General features: G+C 52.4%; 1 protein-coding gene across 4 annotated transcripts in view; it reads left to right on the top strand.

Moving 5' to 3' along the window:
• acsf3 (acyl-CoA synthetase family member 3) overlaps positions 1 to 26,062 on the top strand; it is a 51,482-nt gene that overhangs the window by 4,664 nt on the left and 20,756 nt on the right. For all 4 annotated transcript variants that reach the window (XM_038806168.1, XM_038806167.1, XM_038806170.1 and 1 more), the window contains exons 3-4: positions 7,438 to 7,593; positions 21,214 to 21,377. In XM_038806168.1, coding sequence (XP_038662096.1) covers positions 7,438 to 7,593; positions 21,214 to 21,377 — 320 coding nt within the window. The remainder of the gene's footprint in view (positions 1 to 7,437; positions 7,594 to 21,213; positions 21,378 to 26,062) is intronic.

Genomic DNA, 26,062 nt, shown 5'->3' with positions numbered 1-26,062 from the left:
ACTGCTGTACCTGGGAGCCCAGCCCGCTGTGTACACTGCTGTACCTCAGAACCCAGCCCGCTGTGTACACTGCTGTACCTCAGAACCCAGCCCGCTGTGTACACTGCTGTCCCTGGGAGCCCAGCCCGCTGTGTACACTGCTGTACCTCGGAGCCCATCCCGCTGTGTACACTGCTGTCCCTGGGAGCCCAGCCCGCTGTGTACACTGCTGTCCCTCGTAGCCCAGCCCGCTGTGTACACTGCTGTCCCTGGGAACCCAGCCCGCTGTGTACACTGCTGTACCTGGGAACCCAACCCGCTGTGTACACTGCTGTCCCTGGGAACCCAGCCCGCTGTGTACACTGCTGTCCCTCGGAGCCAAGCCCGCTGTGTACACTGCTGTCCCTGGGAGCCCAGCCCGCTGTGTACCCTGCTGTACCTGGGAGCCCAGCCCGCTGTGTACACTGCTGTCCCTCGGAGCCCAGCCCGCTGTGTACACTGCTGTCCCTCGGAGCCCAGCCCGCTGTGTACACTGCTGTCCCTCGGAGCCAAGCCCGCTGTGTACACTGCTGTCCCTGGGAACCCAGCCCGCTGTGTACACTGCTGTCCCTCGGAGCCCAGCCCACTGTGTACACTGCTGTACCTGGGAGCCAAGCCCGCTGTGTACACTGCTGTCCCTGGGAACCCAGCCCGCTGTGTACACTGCTGTCCCTCGGAACCCAGCCCGCTGTGTACACTGCTGTCCCTCGGAGCCAAGCCCGCTGTGTACACTGCTGTCCCTGGGAACCCAGCCCGCTGTGTACACTGCTGTCCCTGGGAGCCCAGCCCGCTGTGTACGCTGCTGTACCTGGGAGCCCAGCCCGCTGTGTACCCTGCTGTATCTGGGAGCCCAGCCCGCTGTGTACACTGCTGTCCCTGGGAACCCAGCCCGCTGTGTACACTGCTGTCCCTGGGAACCCAGCCCGCTGTGTACACTGCTGTCCCTGGGAACCCAGCCCGCTGTGTACACTGCTGTATCTGGGAGCCCAGCCCGCTGTGTACACTGCTGTACCTGGGAACCCAGCCCGCTGTGTACACTGCTGTCCCTGGGAACCCAGCCCGCTGTGTACACTGCTGTCCCTGGGAACCCAGCCCGCTGTGTACACTGCTGTCCCTCGGAGCCCAGCCCGCTGTGTAGACTGCTGTACCTCAGATCCCAGCCCGCTGTGTACACTGCTGTCCCTCGGAGCCCAGCCCGCTGTTTACACTGCTGTACCTGGGAGCCCAGCCCGCTGTGTACACTGCTGTATCTGGGAACCCAGCCCACTGTGTACACTGCTGTCCCTCGGAACCCAGCTCGCTGTGTACACTGCTGTACCTGGGAACCCAGCCTGCTGTGTACACTGCTGTCCCTCGGAGCCCAGCCCGCTGTGTACACTGCTGTACCTGGGAACCCAGCCCGCTGTGTACACTGCTGTCCCTGGGAACCCAGCCCGCTGTGTACACTGCTGTCCCTCGGAACCCAGCTCGCTGTGTACACTGCTGTCCCTGGGAGCCCAGCCCGCTGTGTACACTGCTGTACCTGGGAACCCAGCCCGCTGTGTACACTGCTGTACCTGGGAACCCAGCCCGCTGTGTACCCTGCTGTACCTGGGAACCCAGCCCGCTGTGTACCCTGCTGTACCTGGGAACCCAGCCCGCTGTGTACACTGCTGTACTTGGGAGCCCAGCCCGCTGTGTACACTGCTGTACCTGGGAACCCAGCCCGCTGTGTACACTGCTGTCCCTGGGAACCCAGCCCGCTGTGTACACTGCTGTACCTGGGAGCCCAGCGCACTGTGTACACTGCTGTCCCTGGGAACCCAGCCCGCTGTGTACACTGCTGTACCCGGGATCCCAGCCCGCTGTGTACACTGCTGTACCTGGGAACCCAGCCCGCTGTGTACACTGCTGTACCTGGGAACCCAACCCGCTGTGTACACTGCTGTCCCTGGGAACCCAGCCCGCTGTGTAGACTGCTGTCCCTCGGAGCCCAGCCCGCTGTGTACACTGCTGTCCCTGGGAACCCAGCCCGCTGTGTGCACTGCTGTCCCTCAGATGCCAGCCCGCTGTGTACACTGCTGTCCCTGGGAACCCAGCCCGCTGTGTACACTGCTGTACCTGGGAACCCAGCCCGCTGTGTACACTGCTGTACCTGGGAACCCAACCCGCTGTGTACACTGCTGTCCCTGGGAACCCAGCCCGCTGTGTACACTGCTGTCCCTCGGAGCCCAGCCCGCTGTGTACACTGCTGTCCCTCGGAGCCCAGCCCGCTGTGTACACTGCTGTCCCTCGGAGCCCAGCCCGCTGTGTACACTGCTGTCCCTGGGAACCCAGCCCACTGTGTACACTGCTGTCCCTGGGAACCCAGCCCGCTGTGTACACTGCTGTCCCTCGGAGCCCAGCCCGCTGTGTACACTGCTGTCCCTCGGAGCCCAGCCCGCTGTGTACACTGCTGTCCCTGGGAGCCCAGCCCGCTGTGTACACTGCTGTCCCTGGGAACCCAGCCCGCTGTGTACACTGCTGTCCCTGGGAACCCAGCCCGCTGTGTACACTGCTGTACCTCAGAACCCAGCCCGCTGTGTACACTGCTGTCCCTGGGAGCCCAGCCCGCTGTGTACGCTGCTGTATCTGGGAGCCCAGCCCGCTGTGTACCCTGCTGTACCTGGGAACCCAGCCCGCTGTGTACCCTGCTGTCCCTGGGAGCCCAGCCCGCTGTGTACACTGCTGTACCTCAGAACCCAGCCCGCTGTGTACACTGCTGTCCCTGGGAACCCAGCCCGCTGTGTACACTGCTGTCCCTGGGAACCCAGCCCGCTGTGTACACTGCTGTCCCTCGGAACCCAGCCCGCTGTGTACACTGCTGTACCTGGGAGCCCAGCCCGCTGTGTACACTGCTGTCCCTCGGAGCCCAGCCCGCTGTGTACACTGCTGTCCCTCGGAGCCCAGCCCGCTGTGTACACTGCTGTACCTCGGAGCCCAGCCCGCTGTGTACACTGCTGTCCCTGGGAACCCAGCCCGCTGTGTACACTGCTGTACCTGGGAGCCCAGCCCGCTGAGTACACTGCTGTCCCTCGAAGCCCAGCCCGCTGTGTACACTGCTGTCCCTGGGAACCCAGCCCGCTGTGTACACTGCTGTCCCTGGGAACCCAGCCCGCTGTGTACACTGCTGTCCCTCGGAGCCCAGCCCGCTGTGTACACTGCTGTCCCTGGGAACCCAGCCCGCTGTGTACACTGCTGTACTTGGGAACCCAGCCCGCTGTGTACACTGCTGTCCCTGGGAACCCAGCCCGCTGTGTACACTGCTGTCCCTCGGAGCCCAGCCCGCTGTGTACACTGCTGTACTTGGGAACCCAGCCCGCTGTGTACACTGCTGTACTTGGGAACCCAGCCCGCTGTGTACACTGCTGTCCCTGGGAACCCAGCCCGCTGTGTACACTGCTGTACCTGGGAGCCCAGCCCGCTGTGTACACTGCTGTCCCTGGGAACCCAGCCCGCTGTGTACACTGCTGTACCTGGGAACCCAGCCCGCTGTGTACACTGCTGTCCCTGGGAGCCCAGCCCGCTGTGTACACTGCTGTCCCTGGGAACCCAGCCCGCTGTGTACACTGCTGTCCCTCGGAGCCCAGCCCGCTGTGTACACTGCTGTCCCTCGGAGCCCAGCCCGCTGTGTACACTGCTGTCCCTCGGAGCCCAGCCCGCTGTGTACACTGCTGTACCAGGGAGCCCAGCCCGCTGTGTACACTGCTGTCCCTCGGAGCCCAGCCCGCTGTGTACACTGCTGTCCCTATGATCCCAGCCCGCTGTGTACACTGCTGTCCCTCGGAGCCCAGCCCGCTGTGTACACTGCTGTCCCTGGGAGCCCAGCCCGCTGTGTACACTGCTGTCCCTCGGAGCCCAGCCCGCTGTGTACACTGCTGTCCCTGGGAGCCCAGCCCGCTGTGTACACTGCTGTCCCTGGGAGCCCAGCCCGCTGTGTACACTGCTGTCCCTGGGAGCCCAGCCCGCTGTGTACACTGCTGTCCCTGGGAGCCCAGCCCGCTGTGTACACTGCTGTCCCTCGGAGCCCAGCCCGCTGTGTACACTGCTGTCCCTGGGAACCCAGCCCGCTGTGTACACTGCTGTCCCTCGGAGCCAAGCCCGCTGTGTACACTGCTGTCCCTGGGAACCCAGCCCACTGTGTACACTGCTGTCCCTGGGAGCCCAGCCCGCTGTGTACACTGCTGCTCTACTCACTTCCCGATATCTGCTATTCTATAAATACACCACCCCGCACCCCTCGGTTAGATTCCAGTCTGTAAATCACACCCTAGTCTCTGTTATTCTACATACAAACCATCTGCAACCCGTTGATTATGTTCTGTTATTACTGGTCCTCCAATGTTTGTGAACATTGTGAATCTTCTCGTGACTTTACTGTCTATGTTGCTGCTGGTGATGCCATTCCTTGGCGGCACCACATCAGATCGTCTCGTCCAGAGAGAAGGGAGTGTGAATCTTCGCACTGATTATGTTTTTAAGAGTTTGTGTTGTGTGTGGCTTGAAATGATGACTCAGTGACTGAAACACTGATCATGTGGAGAGCAAATTCAGGAGATACCGTCATGTTAACCTGGGGATCTCATTAATCTTCACAGCATTAACAGTGCTCCTCAAATCGATGTTCCAGGTGAATAGTCATAAGGCAGAGCCTAGCAGAATCTGATTGAATAATGAAGTGGCGAATAGAATCAACAGACACACACTACAGATTACACAGACATATATCACAGCTGGAAACAAACTGTATACCAGCCATTATTAAACCTGATGTGTTCACAGGGATGTGGTGACCACACGGGGCAATCAGTGCCTATTCCACACGGGGGGGTAGGCGCCGACAGTGCATGGGAGGGAGCGAGCAGACTGTGCCGCGGGGAAGGGGCGAGCAGGCTGTGCCATGGGGAGGGGGCGAGCAGACTGTGCCACGGGGAGGGGGCGTGCAGACTGTGCCACGGGGAGGGGGCGTGCAGACTGTGCCACGGGGAGGGGGTGTGCAGACTGTGCCACGGGGAGGGGGCGAGCAGACTGCCACGGGGAGGGGGTGTGCAGACTGTGCCATAGGGAGGGGGCGAGCAGACTGTGCCACAGGGAGGGGGTGTGCAGACTGTGCCAGGGGGAGGGGGTGTGCAGACTGTGCCATAGGGAGGGGGCGAGCAGACTGTGCCACAGGGAGGGGCCGTGCAGACTGTTCCACAGGGAGGGGGCGTGCAGACTGTGCCACAGGGAGGGGCAGTGCAGACTGTGCCACAGGGAGGGGGCGAGCAGACTGTGCCACAGGGAGGGGGCCATGCAGACTGTGCCACAGGGAGGGGCCGTGCAGACTGTGCCACGGGGAGGGGGCGTGCAGACTGTGCCACAAGGAGGGGGCGTGCAGACTGTGCCACAGGGAGGGGGCGAGCAGACTGTGCCACAGGGAGGGGGCCATGCAGACTGTGCCACAGGGAGGGGGCGTGCAGACTGTGCCATAGGGAGGGGGGGTGCAGACTGTGCCATAGGGAGGGGGTGTGCAGACTGTGCCACAGGGAGGGGGTGTGCAGACTGTGCCATAGGGAGGGGGTGTGCAGACTGTGCCACAGGGAGGGGACAAGCAGACTGTGCCATCGGGAGGGGGTGTGCAGACTGTGCCATAGGGAGGGGGCGTGCAGACTGTGCCACGTGGAGGGGGCAAGCAGACTGTGCCATCGGGAGGGGGCGTGCAGACTGTGCCATCGGGAGGGGGCGTGCAGACTGTGCCACATGGAGGGGGCGTGCAGACTGTGCCATCGGGAGGGGGTGTGCAGACTGTGCCATCGGGAGGGGGTGTGCAGACTGTGCCACAGGGTAGGGGCGTGCAGACTGTGCCATAGGGAGGGACCGGGCAGACTGTGCCATAGGGAGGGGGCGTGCAGACTGTGCCACAGGGAGGGGGTGTGCAGACTGTGCCACAGGGAGGGGGTGTGCAGACTGTGCCATAGGGAGGGGGCGAGCAGACTGTGCCACAGGGAGGGGGTGTGCAGACTGTGCCATGGGGAGGGGGTGTGCAGACTGTGCCATAGGGAGGGGGCGTGCAGACTGTGCCACAGGGAGGGGGTGTGCAGACTGTGCCATGGGGAGGGGGCGTGCAGACTGTGCCACAGGGAGGGGGGGAGCAGACTGTGCCACGTGGAGGGGGCGTGCAGACTGTGCCACAGGGAGGGGGCGTGCAGACTGTGCCACAGGGAGGGGGCTTGCAGACTGTCCCAATGAGAGGGGGCGTGCAGACTGTGCCATAGGGAGGAGCGAGCAGACTGTGCCATAGGGAGGGGGCGAGCAGACTGTGCCACAGGGAGGAGCGAGCAGACTGTGCCATAGGGAGGGGGCGAGCAGACTGTGCCATAGGGAGGGGGCAAGCAGACTGTGCCACAGGGAGAGGGGCCGTGCAGACTGTGCCATAGGGAGGGGGCAAGCAGACTGTGCCACAGGGAGGGGGTGTGCAGACTGTGCCATAGGGAGGGGGCGTGCAGACTGTGCCACAGGGAGGGGATGTGCAGACTGTGCCATGGGGAGGGGGTGTGCAGACTGTGCCTCGGGGAGGGGGTGTGCAGACTGTGCCATGGGGAGGAGGTGAGCAGACTGTGCCACAGGGAGGGGGCGTGCAGACTGTGCCATGGGGAGGGGCCGTGCAGACTGTGCCACAGGGAGGGGCCGTGCAGACTGTGCCACAGGGAGGGGGCGAGCAGACTGTGCCACGGGGAGGGGCCGTGCTGACTGTGCCACAGGGAGGGGGCGAGCAGACTGTGCCACGGGGAGGGGCCGTGCGGACTGTGCCACAGGGAGGGGGCGAGCAGACTGTGCCACGGGGAGGGGCCGTGCGGACTGTGCCATAGGGAGGGGATGTGCAGACTGTGCCACGGGGAGGGGGCGTGCAGACTGTGCCATAGGGAGGGGGTGTGCAGACTGTGCCACAGGGAGGGGGCGAGCAGACTGTGCCACAGGGAGGGGCGAGCAGACTGTGCCACGGGGAGGGGCCGTGCGGACTGTGCCATAGGGAGGGGGTGTGCAGACTGTGCCACAGGGAGGGGGCGTGCAGACTGTGCCACAGGGAGGGGGGCGTGCAGACTGTGCCATAGGGAGGGGGTGTGCAGACTGTGCCACGGGGAGGGGGCGAGCAGACTGTGCCGCAGGGAGGGGGCGAGCAGACTGTGCCACGGGGAGGGGCCGTGCGGACTGTGCCATAGGGAGGGGGTGTGCAGACTGTGCCATAGGGAGGGAGCGTGCAGACTGTGTCACAGGGAGGGGGCGTGCAGACTGTGCCATAGGGAGGGGGCGTGCAGACTGTGCCACGGGGGGTTTGTGCTAATTGTGAGTGGGCAGGCACTAACTGCACGGGGAATGTGTGGACCGTGGGTGTTGCGAATCACTAAATTTCTGTCTCCACAGGTGACTAGCCTGGTGAAGCAATGGGAGTGGAGCCAGGATGATGTGATTCTCCACGTTCTACCACTACATCATTTTCACGGAGTTATCAATAAACTAATGTGCCCTCTCTGGGTGGGGGCTACCTGCGTGATGCTCCCAGAATTCAACACCCAACGGGTAAGTTGGGAAATGTGTAAGCACAATTCTTAAAGTGTGAAGTCTGATGAATTTAGAATGAAAGAATTCTATCACTGGATTCACTAATGGTTAAAAATAATGATTGCATTAGTTAACCTCCTGGATCACGTTAATCATTATACACGGTACAGAGAGAGGGCTCAGTCTGTGTTTCTGATTGTTTATTGTACAGTATATGGAATCATAGAATTTACAGTACAGAAGGAGGCCATTCGGCCTATCGAGTCGGCACCAGCCCTTGGAAAGAGCACCCCACCCAAGCCTACACCTCCACCCTATCCCAGTAACCTCACCCAACCTTTTTGGACAGTCAGGGCAATTTAGCATGGCCAATCCACCTAACCTGCACATCTTTGGACTGTGGGAGGAAATCGGAGCACCCGGAGGAAACCCACGCACACACGGGGAGAACGTGCAGACTCTGCACCCTGGTGCTGTGAAGCCGTAGTGCTAACCATTGTGCTACCGTGCTGCCCAGAGTGAGGGGTCAGTCTGTATATCTGATTGTAAATTGTACACTGCGCGAGTGAGGGGTCGGTCTTTGTCTCGATATTGTGTATTATATAGTATATGTACTGTTGGTTCAGTCTGTATTTCTGATTGGAAGGCAGTGGCGCAGTAGTACTGTCACTGGACGAGTAATCCAGAGATCTGAGTCTCTGGGGACCCAGGTTCAAATCCCGCTACTGCAGATGGTGAAATTTGAATTCAATAAAAATCTGGAATTAAAAGCCTGATGATGACCATGAAACCATTGCCGATTGTCGTAAAAACCCATCGGGTTCACTGATGTCCTTTAGGGAAGGGAATCTGCCGACCTTACCCGGTCTGGTCTACGTGTGACTCCAGACCCACAGCAATGTGGTTGACTCTGAACTGCCCTCTCAAGGGCAATTAGGGATGGGCAATAAATGCTGGCACAGCCTGCGACACCCACATCCCATGAACTATTTTTTAAAAATTCTGATTGTATATTGCACAGTATATAGAGTGAGGGTTTTCAGACTGTATATCTGATTGTATATTGCACAGTATATAGAGTGAGGGTTCAGACTGTATATCTGATTGTATATTGTACAGTATATGTACGAGGATGTAGCTAGTAGAGTTGACGAGGGGGAAGCCAATGGATGTGGTATATTTGTTTGTATATAGATGGCTAATGGAATATTGTTTATAGTTAGGGGGTTTCCTGGGGTGTAGATAATTCATGAGGGATTGCGTTTAGATCCAGCTAAGTAGGTTGTGGGACAATTTAGTGGGAGGTGATTGGAGGATGCTTATGCTTGGGATACAGATGATGTAATTCATGGGAGGAGCCAGGTCTGTGTCATTTGTTGTTTGTCATGGGATTTGAGTCTGACAAGAAGGCTTTTCAGTCATTCCTGAAAGGGTCACTCTTATTGCTAACTTTGATTATGAATGGCATTTGAACTATATTGTGTTGCTTAATTAGACTATTTGGTGGCTGGTATATTGCGCGTGTCAAGAAGACACAGCCGGAGTGAGGCACATCCAGAGTGGGAATTGCAACTTGGTAATTTGGTGCAGTGAGGTATTCAGGAAAGGTAAGTGGTAAATCTAATTCTGCTGTTTTTCAGTTAAAAGTGCAGTGTGTAGCTTAGTGTCTGATTGGCTGAAGCTGCCCCCACCCTAATTGCTGAGATTCAGTTATCTGTCAGTCACCTGAGGCCTGTTTAGGGGCACAAAGGGCACATTGTATTCTTCTCTTTGAAGTTTAGGTATTTTTGAGTCATCGGTTAGCTGAGGTCTGCATAAAAGACAGACAGAAAGCGCACTCCGTAAGCTTGCGCAAGTCAAGAAGACACAGCCTGAGTGAGTGAGGCACATCCAGAGTGGGAATTGCAACTTGGTAATTTGGTGCAGTGAGGTAATTCAATGCAGAGTGGGAGAAGGTGCTTTTTCGGAGGTGCTTTTTAACCCTGGTAAGTGACTGGTAAGTGGTTTTTCTTTTCATTGTCTAATTTATTTATTTTTATTTTGAAATTGTAGTTGTATAAGTTTACCTAAGGTTTAAGACATGGCAGGAGATCCCAGACCCATGTCATGCTCCTCGTGTGCGATGTGGGAGCTCAGGGACACGTCCACTGTCCCTGGCTCCTTCACGTGCAAGAAGTGTGTTCAGTTGCAGCTCTTGTTAGACCGCTTGACGACTCTGGAGCTGCGGATGGACTCACTTTGGAGCATCCGCGATGCTGAGGAGGTCGTGGATAGCACGTTTAGCGAGTTGGTCACACCGCAGGTGAAAGTTACTGAGGGAGATAGCAAATGGGTGACCAAAAAACAGAGCAAGAATAGGAAGGCAGTGCAGGTGTCCCCTGCGGTCATCTCCCTGCAAAACAGATATACCGATTTGGATACTGTTGGGGGAGATGGCTCACCAGGGAAGGTTCATGGCACCGTGGCTGGCTCTGCTGCACAGCAGGGCAGGAAGAAAAATGGCAGGGCTATAGTGATAGGGGACTCGATCGTAAGGGGAATAGACAGGCGGTTCTCTGGACGCAATCAAGACTCCAGGATGGTATGTTGCCTCCCTGGTGCAAGGGTCAAGGATGTCTCAGAGTGGCTGCAGGACATTCTTGGGGGGGTGGGGGGGGGGGGGGTGAACAGCCAGCTGTCGTGGTGCACATAGGCACCAGCGATATAGGTAAAAAAACGGGATGAGGTCCTACAAGCGGAATTCAGGGAGTTAGGAGTTAAACTAAAAAGTAGGACCTCAAAGGTAGTAATCTCAGGATTGCTACCAGTGCCACGAGCGAGTCAGAGTAGGAATGTCAGGATAGATAGGATGAATGCGTGGCTCGAGAGATGGTGCAAGAGGGAGGGATTCAAATTCCTGGGGCATTGGGACCGGTTCTGGAGGAGGTGGGACCAGTACAAACCGGACGGTCTGCACCTGGGCAGGACTGGAACCAATGTCCTGGGAGGGTTTTTCCTAGAGCTGTTGGGGAGGGTTTAAACTAATGTGGCAGGGGGATGGGAACCGATGCGGGAAGTTGGAAGGTTGTAAAACAGGGACAGAAGCAAAAGGAAGTAAGGGGAAAAGTGCAAGGCAGAGAAGACAAAGTCAAAAATCAAAAAGGGCGACAGTACAAGGTACAGTGACTGAGGGGAGCTCAGTGAATAGGCCCAGTAATAACAAAAGGAATAAAACTGGAGATGTTAAGATTCAAAACAGAGGTAAAAAAAACCCAACATAAGTGTACTTTACCTGAATGCTTGTAGTATTCAGAATAAAGTAAATGAGTTGATGGCACAAATCATCGTAAATGACTATGATTTAGTGGCCATTACTGAAACATGGTTAAAGGATGGTCACGACTGGGAGTTAAATATCCGAGGGTATCAAACTATTCGGAAGGACAGAGTGGATGGTAAGGGAGGTGGTGTTGCTCTGTTATTTAAGGATGACATCTGGGCAATAGTAAGGGATGACATTCGGTGCTATGGAGGATAAGGTTGAATCCAGGAATAGTAAGGCGAAAAAGTCACTGATAGGAGTAGTCTATTGGCCACCAAATAGTAACGATATGGTGGGGCATGCAATAAACAAAGAAATAACTGATGCATGTAGAAATGGTACAGCAGTTATCATGGGGGATTTTAATCTACATGTCGATTGGTTTAACCAGGTCGGTCAAGGCAACCGTGAGGAGGAGTTTATAGAATGTATCCGCGATAGTTTCCTAGAACAGTATGTAATGGAACCTACGAGGGAACAAGAGGTCCTAGATCTTGTCCTTGGTAATGAGACAGGATTGATTCATGATCTCATAGTTAGGGATCCTCTCGGAAGGAGCGATCACAATATGGTGGAATTTAAAATACAGATGGAGGGTGAGAAAGTAAAATCAAATACTAGTGTTTTGTGTTTAAACAAAGGAGATTACAATGGGATGAGAGAAGAACTAGCTAAGGTAGACTGGGAGCAAAGACTTTATGGTGGAACAGTTGAGAAACAGTGGAGAACTTTCCAAGCGATTTTTCATAGTGCTCAGCAAAGGTTTATACCAACAAAAAGGAAGGATGGTAGAAAGAGGGAAAATCGACCGTGGATATCTAAGGAAATAAGGGAGAGTATCAAATTGAAGGAAAAAGCATATAAAGTGGCAAAGATTAGTGGGAGACTAGAGGACTGGGAAATCTTTAGGGGGCAACAGAAAGCTACTAAAAAAGCTATAAAGAAGAGTAAGATAGAGTATGAGAGAAAACTTGCTCAGAATATAAAAACAGACAGTAAAAGTTTTTACAAATATATAAAACAAAAACGAGTGGCTAAGGTAAATATTGGTCCTTTAGAGGATGAGAAGGGAGTTTAAATAATGGGAGATGAGGAAATGGCTGAGGAACTGAACAGGTTTTTTGGGTCGGTCTTCACAGTGGAAGACACAAATAACATGCCAGCGACTGATAGAAATGAGGCTATGACAGGTAAGGACCTTGAGAGGATTGTTATCACTAAGGAGGTAGTGATGGGCAGGCTAATGGGGCTAAAGGTAGACAAGTCTCCTGGCCCTGATGGAATGCATCCCAGAGTGCTAAAAGAGATGGCTAGGGAAATTGCAGATGCACTAATGATGATTTACCAAAATTCACTAGACTCTGGGGTGGTCCCGGTGGATTGGAAATTAGCAAATGAGACACCACTGTTTAAAAAAGGAGGTAGGCAGAGAGCAGGAAATTATAGGCCAGTGAGCTTAACTTCGGTAGTAGGGAAGATGCTGGAATCTATCATCAAGGAAGAAATAGCGAGGCATCTGGATAGAAATTGTCCCATTGGGCAGACGCAGCATGGGTTCATAAAGGGCAGGTCATGCCTAACTAATTTAGTGGAATTTTTTGAGGACATTACCAGTGCAGTAGGTAACGGGGAGCCAATGGATGTGGTATATCTGGATTTCCAGAAAGCCTTTGGCAAGGTGCCACACAAAAGGTTGCTGCATAAGTTAAAGATGCATGGCATTAAGGGTAAAGTAGTAGCATGGATAGAGGATTGGTTAATTAATAGAAAGCAAAGAGTTGGGATAAATGGGTGTTTCTCTGGTTGGCAATCAGTAGCTAGTGATGTCCCTCAGGGATCCGTGTTGGGCCCACAATTGTTCACAATTTACATAGATGATTTGGAGTTGGGGACCAAGGGCAATGTGTCCAAGTTTGCAGATAACACTAAGATGAGTGGTAAAGCGAAAAGTGCAGAGGATACTGGAAGTCTGCAGAGGGATTTGGATAGGTTAAGTGAATGGGCTAGGGTCTGGCAGATGGAATACAATGTTGACAAATGTGAGGTTATCCATTTTGGTAGGAATAACAGCAAACGGGATTATTATTTAAACGATAAAATATTGAAGCATGCTGCTGTGCAGAGAGACCTGGGTGTGCTAGTGCATGAGTCACAGAAAGTTGGTTTACAGGTGCAACAGGTGATTAAGAAGGCAAATGGAATTTTGTCCTTCATTGCTAGAGGGATGGAGTTTAAGACTAGGGAGGGTATGTTGCAATTGTATAAGGTGTTAGTGAGGCCACACCTGGAGTATTGTGTTCAGTTTTGGTCTCCTTACTTGAGAAAGGACGTACTGGCACTGGAGGGTGTGCAGAGGAGATTCACTAGGTTAATCCCAGAGCTGAAGGGGTTGGATTATGAGGAGAGGTTGAGTAGACTGGGACTGTACTCGTTGGAATTTAGAAGGATGAGGGGGGGATCTTATAGAAACATTTAAAATTATGAAGGGAATAGATAGAATAGATGCGGGCAGGTTGTTTCCACTGGCGGGTGAAAGCAGAACTAGGGGGCATAGATTCAAAATAAGGGGAAGTAGATTTAGGACTGAGTTTAGGAGGAACTTCTTCACCCAAAGGGTTGTGAATCTATGGAATTCCTTGCCCAGTGAAGCAGTTGAGGCTCCTTCATTAAATGTTTTTAAGGTAAAGATAGATAGTTTTTTGAAGAATAAAGGGATTAAGGATTATGGTGTTCGGGCCGGAAAGTGGAGCTGAGTCCACAAAAGATCAGCCATGATCTCATTGAATGGCGGAGCAGGCTCGAGGGGCCAGATGGCCGACTCCTGCTCCTAGTTCTTATGTTCTTATGTTCTTATTTAAGAACAGTTTTAACTATTAATTGGAAACCTATTGATAATTATGGTTAATTCTGTGTTTAAATTAAAGAGGAGGTTCTGAGAAGTCTGTCATGCTTAAAAATAGACAAGTCTCCAGGGCCAGATGAAATATCCTTGCTGAGTGAGGCAAGAGAGGAAATGGCAGGGGCGCTGGCAATAATTTTCACTTCCTCCCTGGTGACGGGAGAGGTGCCGGAGTATTGGGAGGATAGCCAATGTGGTTCCATTATTCAAAAAGGAATAAACCAGGAAACTACAGGTGAGCCAGTCTAACCTCAGTAGTGGGGAAACTATTGGAAGCAATTCTGAGAGACAGAATTAATCTGCATTTGGAGAGGCAGGGATTATTTAAGAACAGTCAGCATGGTTTGGTTAAGGGGAGCATGTGGAAGTCATGTCTGACCAACTTGATTGAATTTTTTGAAGCAGTGACCAGGTGTGTAGATGAGGGAAAATGCATCTGACAGTCTACTTGGACTTCAGCAAGGCTTTTGATTAGGTCCCACATGGGAGACTGATAGTGAAGGTAAGAGCCCGTGGGATCCACGGATTTTGGCAAATTGGATCCAAAATTGGTTGTATGGCAGGAAGCAGAGGATGATGGTCAAGGGGTGTTTTTCTGACTGGAAACCTGTGTCCAGTGGGGTCTCAGAGGCATCAGTGTTGGGGCCTTGCTGTTTGGGGTTTATATAAATGAATTAGACATGAATGTAGATGGGTTGATCAGTAAATTCATGGATGATACCAAAATTGGTGGTGTGGCAAATAGCAAGGAGGATAGCCTTGATTTGATGCCTAAAAAACATCTCTCTGAAAGATCTCAAAACTACTCATCTAACAGTAACTTATTTCAGCGATGAAGTCATGGTGGTAATGTAGATAAATGCAGTAAGATTTTTGCTTGGCAATCGTGCGTTAATCTTTATTACTTGGTGTTAGGTAAGGGGAAAGAATTTGAAGAGGTTCTGCTCCTCTTTAAAAAACCTGCTGCTCAACTTTCAAGAATACCATGGATACTTTAATGTATAAATGAACCAATTAAATCAGCGAGAAGGGCCTCAGGTCAATGAGCAACCTCGCTCCCTCAGTACTGACCCTCTGACAGTGCGGCACTCCCTCAGTACTGACCCTCTGACAGTGCGGCATTCCCTCAGTACTGACCCTCTGACAGTGCGGCATTCCCTCAGTACTGACTCTCTGACAGTGCGGCACTCCCTCAGTACTGACCCTCTGACAGTGCAGCATTCCCTCAGTACTGACCCTCTGACAGTGCAGCACTCCCTCAGTACTGACCCTCTGACAGTGCGGCACTCCCTCAGTACTGACCCTCTGACAGTGCGGCACTCCCTCAGTACTGACCCTCTGACAGTGCGGCACTCCCTCAGTACTGACCCTCTGACAGTGCAGCATTCCCTCAGTACTGACCCTCTGACAGTGCAGCACTCCCTCAGTACTGACCCTCTGACAGTGCGGCACTCCCTCAGTACTGACCCTCTGACAGTGCGGCACTCCCTCAGTACTGACCCTCTGACAGCGCGGCATTCCCTCAGTACTGACCCTCTGACAGTGCAGCACTCCCTCAGTACTGACCCTCTGACAGCGCAGCAGTCCCTCAGTACTGACCCTCTGACAGTGCAGCACTCCCTCAGTACTGACCCTCTGACAGTGCAGCACTCCCTCAGTACTGACCCTCTGACAGCGCAGGAGTCCCTCAGTACTGACCCTCTGACAGTGCAGCACTCCCTCAGCACTGACCCTCTGACAGTGCAGCACTCCCTCAGTACTGACGCTCTGACAGTGCAGCATTCCCTCAGTACTGACCCTCTGACAGTGTGGCACTCCCTCAGTACTGACCCTCTGACAGTGCAGCAGTCCCTCAGTACTGACCCTCTGACAGTGCGGCACTCCCTCAGTACAGACACCTGACAGTGCGGCAGTCCCTCAGTACTGACCCTCTGACAGTGTCGCACTCCCTCAGTACAGACACCTGACAGTGCGGCAGTCCCTCAGTACTGACCCTCTGACAGTGCAGCACTCCCTCAGTACTGACCCTCTGACAGTGCGGCACTCCCTCAGTACTGACCCTCTGACAGTGCAGCACTCCCTCAGTATTTATCCTCCTACAGTGCTGCACCCCCTCAGTACTGACCCTCTGACAGTGCAGCACTCCCTCAGTACTGACGCTCTGACAGTGTGGCACTCCCTCAGTACTGACCCTCTGACAGTGCAGCACTCCCTCAGTACTGACTCTCTGACAGTGCAGCAGTCCCTCAGTACTGACCCTCTGACAGTGCAGCACTCCCTCAGTACTGACCCTCTGACAGTGCGGCACTCCCTCAGTACTGACCCTCTGACAGTGCGGCACTCCCTCAGTACTGACCCTCTGACAGTGCGGCACTCCCTCAGTACTGACCCTCTGACAGTGCGGCACTCCCTCAGTACTGACCCTCTGACAGTGCGGCACTCCCTCAGTACTGACCCTCTGACAGTGCGGCACTCCCTCAGTACTGACCCTCTAACAGTGCGGCACTCCCTCAGTACTGACCCTCTGACAGTGCAGCACTCCCTCAGTACTGACCCTCTGACAGTGCGGCACTCCCTCAGTACTGACCCTCTGACAGTGCGGCACTCCCTCAGTACTGACCCTCTGACAGTGCGGCACTCCCTCAGTACTGACCCTCTGACAGTGCGGCACTCCCTCAGTACTGACCCTCTGACAGTGCGGCACTCCCTCAGTACTGACCCTCTGACAGTGCGGCACTCCCTCAGTACTGACCCTCTGACAGTGCGGCACTCCCTCAGTACTGACCCTCTAACAGTGCGGCACTCCCTCAGTACTGACCCTCTGACAGTGCAGCACTCCCTCAGTACTGACCCTCTGACAGTGCGGCACTCCCTCAGTACTGACCCTCTGACAGTGCGGCACTCCCTCAGTACTGACCCTCTGACAGTGCGGTGCTCCCTCAGTACTGACCTGACAGTGCAGCACTTCCTCAGTACTGACTCTCTGACAGTGCAGCACTCCCTCAGTACTGACCCTCTGACAGCGCAGCAGTCCCTCAGTACTGACCCTCTGACAGTGCAGCACTCCCTCAGTACTGACCCTCTGACAGCGCAGCAGTCCCTCAGTACTGACCCTCTGACAGTGCAGCACTCCCTCAGTACTGACCCTCTGACAGCGCGGCACTCCCTCAGTACTGACCCTCTGACAGTGCGGCATTCCCTCAGTACTGACCCTCTGACAGTGCAGCACTCCCTCTGTACTGACCCTCTGACAGCGCAGCAGTCCCTCAGTACTGACCCTCTGACAGTGCAGCACTCCCTCAGTACTGACCCTCTGACAGTGCAGCACTCCCTCAGTACTGACCCTCTGACAGCGCAGGAGTCCCTCAGTACTGACCCTCTGACAGTGCAGCATTCCCTCAGTACTGACCCTCTGACAGTGCGGCACTCCCTCAGTACTGACCCTCTGACAGTGCAGCATTCCCTCAGTACTGACCCTCTGGCAGTGCGGCACTCCCTCAGTACTGACCCTCTGACAGTGCGTCACTCCCTCAGTACTGCCCTCTCACAGTGCAGCACTCCCTCAGTACTGACCCTCTGACAGTGCAGCATTCCCTCAGTACTGACCCTCTGACAGTGCAGCACTCCCTCAGCACTGACCCTCTGACAGTGCAGCACTCCCTCAGTACTGACGCTCTGACAGTGCAGCATTCCCTCAGTACTGACCCTCTGACAGTGTGGCACTCCCTCAGTACTGACCCTCTGACAGTGCAGCAGTCCCTCAGTACTGACCCTCTGACAGTGCGGCACTCCCTCAGTACAGACACCTGACAGTGCGGCAGTCCCTCAGTACTGACCCTCTGACAGTGTCGCACTCCCTCAGTACAGACACCTGACAGTGCGGCAGTCCCTCAGTACTGACCCTCTGACAGTGCCGCACTCCCTCAGTATTTATCCTCCTACAGTGCTGCACCCCCTCAGTACTGACCCTCTGACAGTGCAGCACTCCCTCAGTACTGACGCTCTGACAGTGTGGCACTCCCTCAGTACTGACCCTCTGACAGTGCAGCACTCCCTCAGTACTGACTCTCTGACAGTGCAGCAGTCCCTCAGTACTGACCCTCTGACAGTGCAGCACTGTCCCCACGGTAGGCTATTGCAGAAAATAAGGAAGTATGGAATTGAAGGTGATTTAGCGGTTTGGATCAGTAATTGGCTAGCTGAAAGAAGACAGAGGGTGGTGGTTGATGGCAAATGTTCATCCTGGAGTTCAGTTACTAGTGGTGTACCGCAAGGATCTGTTTTGGGGCCACTGCTGTTTGTCATTTTTATAAATGACCTGGAAGAGGGTGTAGAAGGATGGGTTAGTAAATTTGCAGATGACACGAAGGTCGGTGGAGTTGTGGATAGTGCTGAAGGATGTTATAGGATACAGAGGGACATAGATAAGCTGCAGAGCTGGGCTGAGAGGTGGCAGATGGAGTTTAATGCGGAAAAGTGTGAGGTGGTTCACTTTGGAAGGAGTAACAGGAATGCAGAGTACTGGGCTAATGGCAAGATTCTTGGTAGTGTAGACGAACAGAGAGATCTCGGCATCCAGGTACATAAATCCTTGAAAGTTGCCACCCAGGTTAATAGGACTGTTAAGAAGGCATATGGTGTGCTAGCCTTTATAAGCAGGGGGATTGAGTTTCGGAACCACAGGGTCATGCTGCAGCTGTACATAACTCTGGTGCGGCCACACCTGGAGTACTGCGTGCAGTTCTGGTCACCACATTATAGGAAGGATGTGGAAGCTTTGGAAAGGGTTCAGAGGAGATTTACTAGGATGTTGCCTGGTATGGAGGGAAGGTCTTACGAGGAAAGGCTCAGGGAATTGAGGTTGTTTTCGTTAGAGAGGAGAAGGCTGAGAGGTGACTTAATAGAGACATATAAGATAGTCAGAGGGTTAGATAGGGTGGACAGTGAGAGTCTTTTTCCTCGGATGGTGATGACCAACACGAGGGGACATAGCTTTAAATTGAGGGGTGATAGATATAGGACAGATGTCAGAGGCAGTTTCTTTACTCAGAGAGTAGTAGGGGTGTGGAACGCCCTGCCTGCAACAGTAGTAGACTCGCCAACTTTAAGGGCATTTAAGTGGTCACTGGATAGACATATGGATGAAAATGGAATAGTGTAGGTCAGATAGGCTTCAGATGGTTTCACAGGTCGGCGCAACATCGAGGGCCGAAGGGCCCGTACTGCGCTGTAGTGTTCTATGTTCTATGTTCACTCCCTCAGTACTGACCCTCTAACAGTGCGGCACTCCCTCAGTACTGACCCTCTGACAGTGCAGCACTCCCTCAGTACTGACCCTCTGACAGTGCGGCACTCCCTCAGTACTGACCCTCTGACAGTGCGGTGCTCCCTCAGTACTGACCCTCTGACAGTGCAGCACTCCCTCAGTACTGACCCTCTGACAGCGCAGGAGTCCCTCAGTACTGACCCTCTGACAGTGCAGCACTCCCTCAGTACTGCCCTCTAACAGTGCGGCACTCCCTCAGTACTGACCCTCTGACAGTGCAGCACTCCCTCAGTACTGACCCTCTGACAGTGCGGCACTCCCTCAGTACTGACCCTCTGACAGTGCGGTGCTCCCTCAGTACTGACCCTCTGACAGTGCGGCACTCCCTCAGTACTGACCCTCTGACAGTGCGGCCCTCCCTCAGTATTTATCCTCCTACAGTGCTGCACCCCCTCAGTACTGACCCTCTGACAGTGCAGCACTCCCTCAGTACTGACGCTCTGACAGTGTGGCACTCCCTCAGTACTGACCCTCTGACAGTGCAGCACTCCCTCAGTACTGACTCTCTGACAGTGCAGCAGTCCCTCAGTACTGACCCTCTGACATTGCAGCACTCCCTCAGTACTGACTCTCTGACAGTGCAGCACTCCCTCAGTACTGACCCTCTGACAGCGCAGCAGTCCCTCAGTACTGACCCTCTGACAGTGCAGCACTCCCTCAGTACTGACCCTCTGACAGCGCAGCAGTCCCTCAGTACTGACCCTCTGACAGTGCAGCACTCCCTCAGTACTGACCCTCTGACAGCGCAGGAGTCCCTCAGTACTGACCCTCTGACAGTGCAGCACTCCCTCAGTACTGCCCTCTCACAGTGCAGCACTCCCTCAGTACTGACCCTCTGACAGTGCAGCATTCCCTCAGTACTGACCCTCTGACAGTGCAGCATTCCCTCAGTACTGACCCTCTGACAGTGTGGCACTCCCTCAGTACTGACCCTCTGACAGTGCAGCAGTCCCTCAGTACTGACCCTCTGACAGTGCGGCACTCCCTCAGTACAGACACCTGACAGTGCGGCAGTCCCTCAGTACTGACCCTCTGACAGTGCAGCACTCCCTCAGTATTTATCCTCCTACAGTGCTGCACCCCCTCAGTACTGACCCTCTGACAGTGCAGCACTCCCTCAGTACTGACGCTCTGACAGTGTGGCACTCCCTCAGTACTGACCCTCTGACAGTGCAGCCCTCCCTCAGTACTGACTCTCTGACAGTGCAGCAGTCCCTCAGTACTGACCCTCTGACATTGCAGCACTCCCTCAGTACTGACCCTCTGACATTGCAGCACTCCCTCAGTACTGACCCACTGACAGTGCAGCACTCCCTCAGTGCTGACCATCTGACATTGTCCCCGTGTTTGCATGGGTTTCGCCCCCACAACCCAAAGATGTGCAGGATAGGTGGATTGGCCATGCTAAATTGCCCCTTAACTGGAAAAATGAATTGGATATTCTAAAAAAAAAAAAATTTTATAGCAAGAAAGAAAAAAAAATTCTCAAAGTTTAGTAATTCACCAGAGAGGTTTTGACTGTTGTAATAATGTAAGTTTTTGGTTTCTCTGTGTGGTGTGAGTTTTTGGTTTCTCTGTGTGGTGTGAGTTTTTGGTTTCTCTGTGTGGTGTGAGTTTTTGGTTTCTCTGTGTGGTGTGAGTTTTTGGTTTCTCTGTGTGGTGTGAGTTTTTGGTTTCTCTGTGTGGTGTGAGTTTTTGGTTTCTCTGTGTGGTGTGAGTTGCCTCTTGCTGCCCTTCCTTGTTCCGCAATGTTTCTTTCTCTCCTATGGTTCTCTAGTTATGTTGAACTTTTGACCAGCGCCTCATTTGAGATATTTGGTTCCTTGTGCTCTCTTTTTCATCTTACCTTTTTTGTTATTCACATGGTTTTAGAATTATTTCATTTGAAGTGTGTTTTTTTTCTGTGTTTCTCTTTGAAGCACCTTTGGGCTGATGTTGAAGTTGTGAGTGCACTTGATTAATCTGCCTCTGACTCGCATCCTGGTCAGTAGAATGGCAGACAAGAGAAGTACGAAGGAGTCCTTTCAGATATTTTTCCTGTTACCATGGACTGATAGAGAAAATTAAACTGCCAGACAAATTGCCTTTCTCATCCGTTTCTTTCCTTCCAAGGTTTGGGATTATCTGCTGAAAACTGATACAAAAGAAGCTCCACGAATCAATTTGTTCATGGCAGTACCTACTGTCTACTCCAAACTCATCGAGTACCATAGCAAGCACTTCACACAGAACCATGTAAAGGACTTTATATACAGTGTGTGCCAGAGCAACATCAGGTAAAAGAATCTTGGTCACCAGGAGTAGGATTTTGGCTAATGTACTCCGACCTAAAGTCAATTTAACAGACAACACCAAGTGATGCACTGGTTGAATTCACATCATCAAGTGTTAAATGAAGTTAACTCACATCACTCGGTGTTACAAAAGGTTTGAATAACACAGTTGTGGAATAATACATCACAGAATCAGGAAATTCGGCCATTGAGGCTTCCACTTTTTGGACAGCGATTTGGTTAGTCCACTAATCCTTTCTTTCCACACAGCACTAAGAACATAAGAATTAGGAGCCATCTGCCCCTCGAGCCTGCTCCGCCATTCAATGAGATCATAGCTGATCTTTTGTGGACTCAGCTCCACTTTCCGGCCCGAACACCATAACCCTTAATCCCTTTATTCTTCAAAAAACTATCTATCTTTACCTTAAAAACATGTAATGAAGGAGCCTCAACTGCTTCACTGGGCAAGGAATTCCATAGATTCACAACCCTTTGGGTGAAGAAGTTCCTCCTAAACTCAGTCCCAAATCTATTTCCCCTTATTTTGAGGCTATGTCCCCTAGTTCTGCTTTCACCCGCCAGTGGAAACAACCTGCCCGCATCTATCCTATCTATTCCCTTCATAATTTTTAATGTTTCTATAAGATCCCCCCTCATCCTTCTAAATTCCAAGGAGTACAGTCCCAGTCTACTCAACCTCTCCTCATAATCCAACCCCTTCAGCTCTGGGATTAACCTAGTGAATCTCCTCTGCACACCCTCCAGTGCCAGTACGTCCTTTCTCAAGTAAGGAGACCAAAACTGAACACAATACTCCAGGTGTGGCCTCACTAACACCTTATACAATTGCAACATAACCTCCCTAGTCTTAAACTCCATCCCTCGAGCAATGAAGGACAAAATTCCATTTGCCTTCTTAATCACCTGTTGCACCTGTAAAACAACTTTTTGCGACTCATGCACTAGCACACCCAGGTCTCTCTGCACAGCAGCATGTTTTAATATTTTGCCATTTGAATAATAATCCCGTTTGCTGTTATTCCTATCAAAATGGATAACCTCACATTTGTCAACATTGTATTCCATCTGCCAGACCCTCGCCCATTCATTAACCTATTCAAATCTCTCTGCAGACTTCCGGTATCCTCTGCATTTTTTGCTTTACCACTCATCTTAGTGTCATCTGCAAACGTGGATACTTTGCACTTGGTCCCCAACTCCAAATCATCAATGTAAATTGTGAACAATTGTGGGCCCAACACTGATCCCTGAGGGACACCACTAGCTACTGATTGCCAACCAGAGAAACACCCATTAATCCCCACTCTTTGCTTTCTATTAATTAACCAATCCTCTATCCATGCTACTACTTTACCCTTAATGCCATGCATCTTTATCTTATGCAGCAAACTTTTGTGTGGCACCTTGTCAAAGGCTTTCTGGAAATCCAGTTATCTCACATCCATCGGCTCCCCGTTATCTACTGCTTGGTAATGTCCTCGAAAAATTCCACTAAATTAGTTAGGCACGACCTGCCCTTTATGAACCCATGCTGCGTCTGCCCAATGGGACAATTTCTATCCAGATGCCTCGCTATTTCTTCCTTGATGATAGATTCCGGCATCTTCCCTACTACCGAAGTTAAGCTCACTGGCCTACAATTTCTGCCGACCTCCTTTTTTAAACAGTGGTGTCACGTTTGCTAATTTCCAATCCACCGGGACGACCCCAGAGTCTAGTGAATTTTGGTAAATTATCACTGGTGCATTTGCAATTTCCCTAGCCATCTCTTTTCGCACTCTGGGATGCATTCCATCAGGGCCAGGAGACTTGTCTAACTTAACAAAGAACAAAGAACAAGGAAAAGTACAGCACAGGAACAGACCCTTCGGCCCTCCAAGCCCGTGCCGACCATGCTGCCCGACTAAACTACAATCTGCTACACTTCCTGGGTCCGTATCCCTCTATTCCCATCCTATTCATGTATTTATCAAGATGCCCCTTAAATGTCACTATCGTCCCTGCTTCCTCCATCTCCTCCGGCAGCGAGTTCCAGGCCCCCACTACCCTCTGTGTAAAAAAACTTGCCTCGTACTCTAAACCTTGCCCCTCGCACCTTAAACCTATGCCCCCTAGTAATTGACCCCTCTACCCTGGGGAAAAGCCTCTGACGATCCACTCTGTATATGCCCCTCGTAATTTTGCAGACTTCTATCAGGTCAGCCCTCAACCTCCGTCGTTCCAGTGAGAACAAACTGAGTTTATTCAACCGCTCCTCATAGCTAATGCCCTCCATACCAGGCAACATCCTGGTAAATCTCTTTTGCACCCTCTCTAAAGCCTCCACATCCTTCTGGTACAGTAAGAAGTCTTACAACACCAGGTTAAAGTCCAACAGGTTTGTTTCAAACACGAGCTTTCGGAGCACGGCTCCTTCTTCAGGTGAAGAAGGAGCCGTGCTCCGAAAGCTCGTGTTTGAAACAAACCTGTTGGACTTTAACCTGGTGTTGTAAGACTTCTTACTGTGCTCACCCCAGTCCAACGCCGGCATCTCCACATCATCCTTCTGGTAGTGTGGCGATCAGAATTGAACACTATACTCTGAGTGTGGCCGAACTAAGGTTCTATACATCTGCAACATGACTTGCCAATTCTTATACTCAATGCCCTGGCCAATGAAGGCAAGCATGCCGTATGCCTTCTTGACTACTTTCTCCACCTGTGTTGCCCCTTTCAGTGATCTGTGGACCTGTACACCTAGATCTCTCTGACTTTCAATACTCTTTAGAGTTCTACCATTCACTGTATATTCCCTTCCTGCATTAGACCTTCCAAAATGCATTACCTCACATTTGTCCGGATTAAACTTCATCTGCCATCTCTCCGCCCAAGTCTCCAAACGATCTAAATCCTGCTGTATCCTCTGACAGTCCTCATCGCTATCCGCAATTCCACCAGCCTTTGTGTCGTCTGCAAACTTACTAATCAGACCAGTTACATTTTCCTCCAAATCATTTATATATACTACGAACAGCAAAGGTCCCAGCACTGATCCCTGCGGAACACCACTAGTCACAGCCTTCAGCACCCTTCAGGGCAGCACGGTGGCCGAGTGGTTAGCACAACCGCCTCACGGCGCTGAGGTCCCAGGTTCGATCCCGGCTCTGGGTCAGTGTCCGTGTGGAGTTTGCACGTTCTCCCCGTGTCTGCGTGGGTTTCACCCCCACAACCCAAAAATGTGCAGAGTAGGTGGATTGGACACGCTAAATTGCCCCTTAATTGGAAAAAATAATTGGGTAATCTAAATTTATTTTAAAAAAAGAAAAGCACCCTTCCATTGCTACTCTCTGCCTTCTATGACCGAGCCAGTTCTGTATCCATCTTGCCAGCTCACCCCTGATCCCGTCTGACTTCACCTTTTGTACCAGTCTGCCATGAGGGACCTTGTCAAAGGCCTTACTGAAGTCCATATAGACAACATCCACTGCCCTGCCTGCATCAATCATCTTTGTGACCTCTTCGAAAAACTCTATCAAGTTAGTAAGACACGACCTCCCCTTCACAAAACCATGCTGCCTCTCGCTAATACGTCCATTTGCTTCCAAATGGGAGTAGATCCTGTCTCGAAGAATTCTCTCCAGTAATTTCCCTACCACTGACATAAGGCTCACCAGCCTGTAGTTCCCTGGATTATCCTTGCTACCCTTCTTAAACAAAGGAACAATATTGGCTATTCTCCAGTCCTCCAGGACATCACCTGAAGACAGTGAGAATCCAAAGATTTTTGTCAAGGCCTGAGCAATTTCCTCTCCAGCCCCCTTCAGTATTCAGGGGTAGATCCCATCAGGCCCTGGGGATTTTTCTACCTTAATATTTTTCAAGACGCCCAACACCTCGTCTTTTTAGATCTCAATGTGACCCAGGCTATCTACACACCCTTCTCCAGACTCAACATCCCCCAATTCCTTCTCTTTGGTGAATACTGATGCAAAGTATTTATTTAGTACCTCGCCCATTTCCTCTGGCTCCACACATAGATTCCCTCGCCTATCCTTCAGTGGGCCAACCCTCTCCCTGGCTACCCTCTTGCTTTTTATGTATGTGTAAAAAGCCTTGGGATTTTCCTTAACCCTATTTGCCAATGACTTTTCGTGACCCCTTTTAGCCCTCCTGACTCCTTGCTTAAGTTCCTTCCTACTTTCCTTATATTCCACACAGGCTTCGTCTGTTCCCAGCCTTCTAGCCCTGACTAATGCATCCTTTTTTTTGACAAGGCCAACAATATCTCTCGTTATCTGAAATTTGCCATATTTATCCTTCTTCCTCACAGGAACATGCCGGTCCTGAATTCCTTTCAACTGACACTTGAAAGCCTCTCACATGTCAGATGTTGATTTACACTCAAACATCCGCCCCCAATCTAGGTTCTTCAGTTCCCGCCTAATATTGTTATAATTAGCCTTCCCCCAATTTAGCACATTCACCCTAGGACCACTCTTATCCTTGTCCACCAACACTTTAAAACTTACTGAATTGTGGTCACTGTTCCCGAAATGCTCCCCTACTGAAACTTCTACCAACTGGCCGGGCTCATTCCCCAATACCAGGTCCAGTACAGCCCCTTCCCTAGTTGGACTGTCTACATATTGTTTTAAGAAGCCCTCCTGGATGCTCCGTACAAACTC

Source organism: Scyliorhinus canicula, chromosome 9 (genome assembly GCF_902713615.1).
Source record: "Scyliorhinus canicula chromosome 9, sScyCan1.1, whole genome shotgun sequence".
Taxonomy (NCBI): domain Eukaryota; kingdom Metazoa; phylum Chordata; class Chondrichthyes; order Carcharhiniformes; family Scyliorhinidae; genus Scyliorhinus; species Scyliorhinus canicula.
The sequence above is the reverse complement of the archived record's forward strand: the minus strand, read 5'-3'. Positions and strand labels throughout refer to the sequence as shown.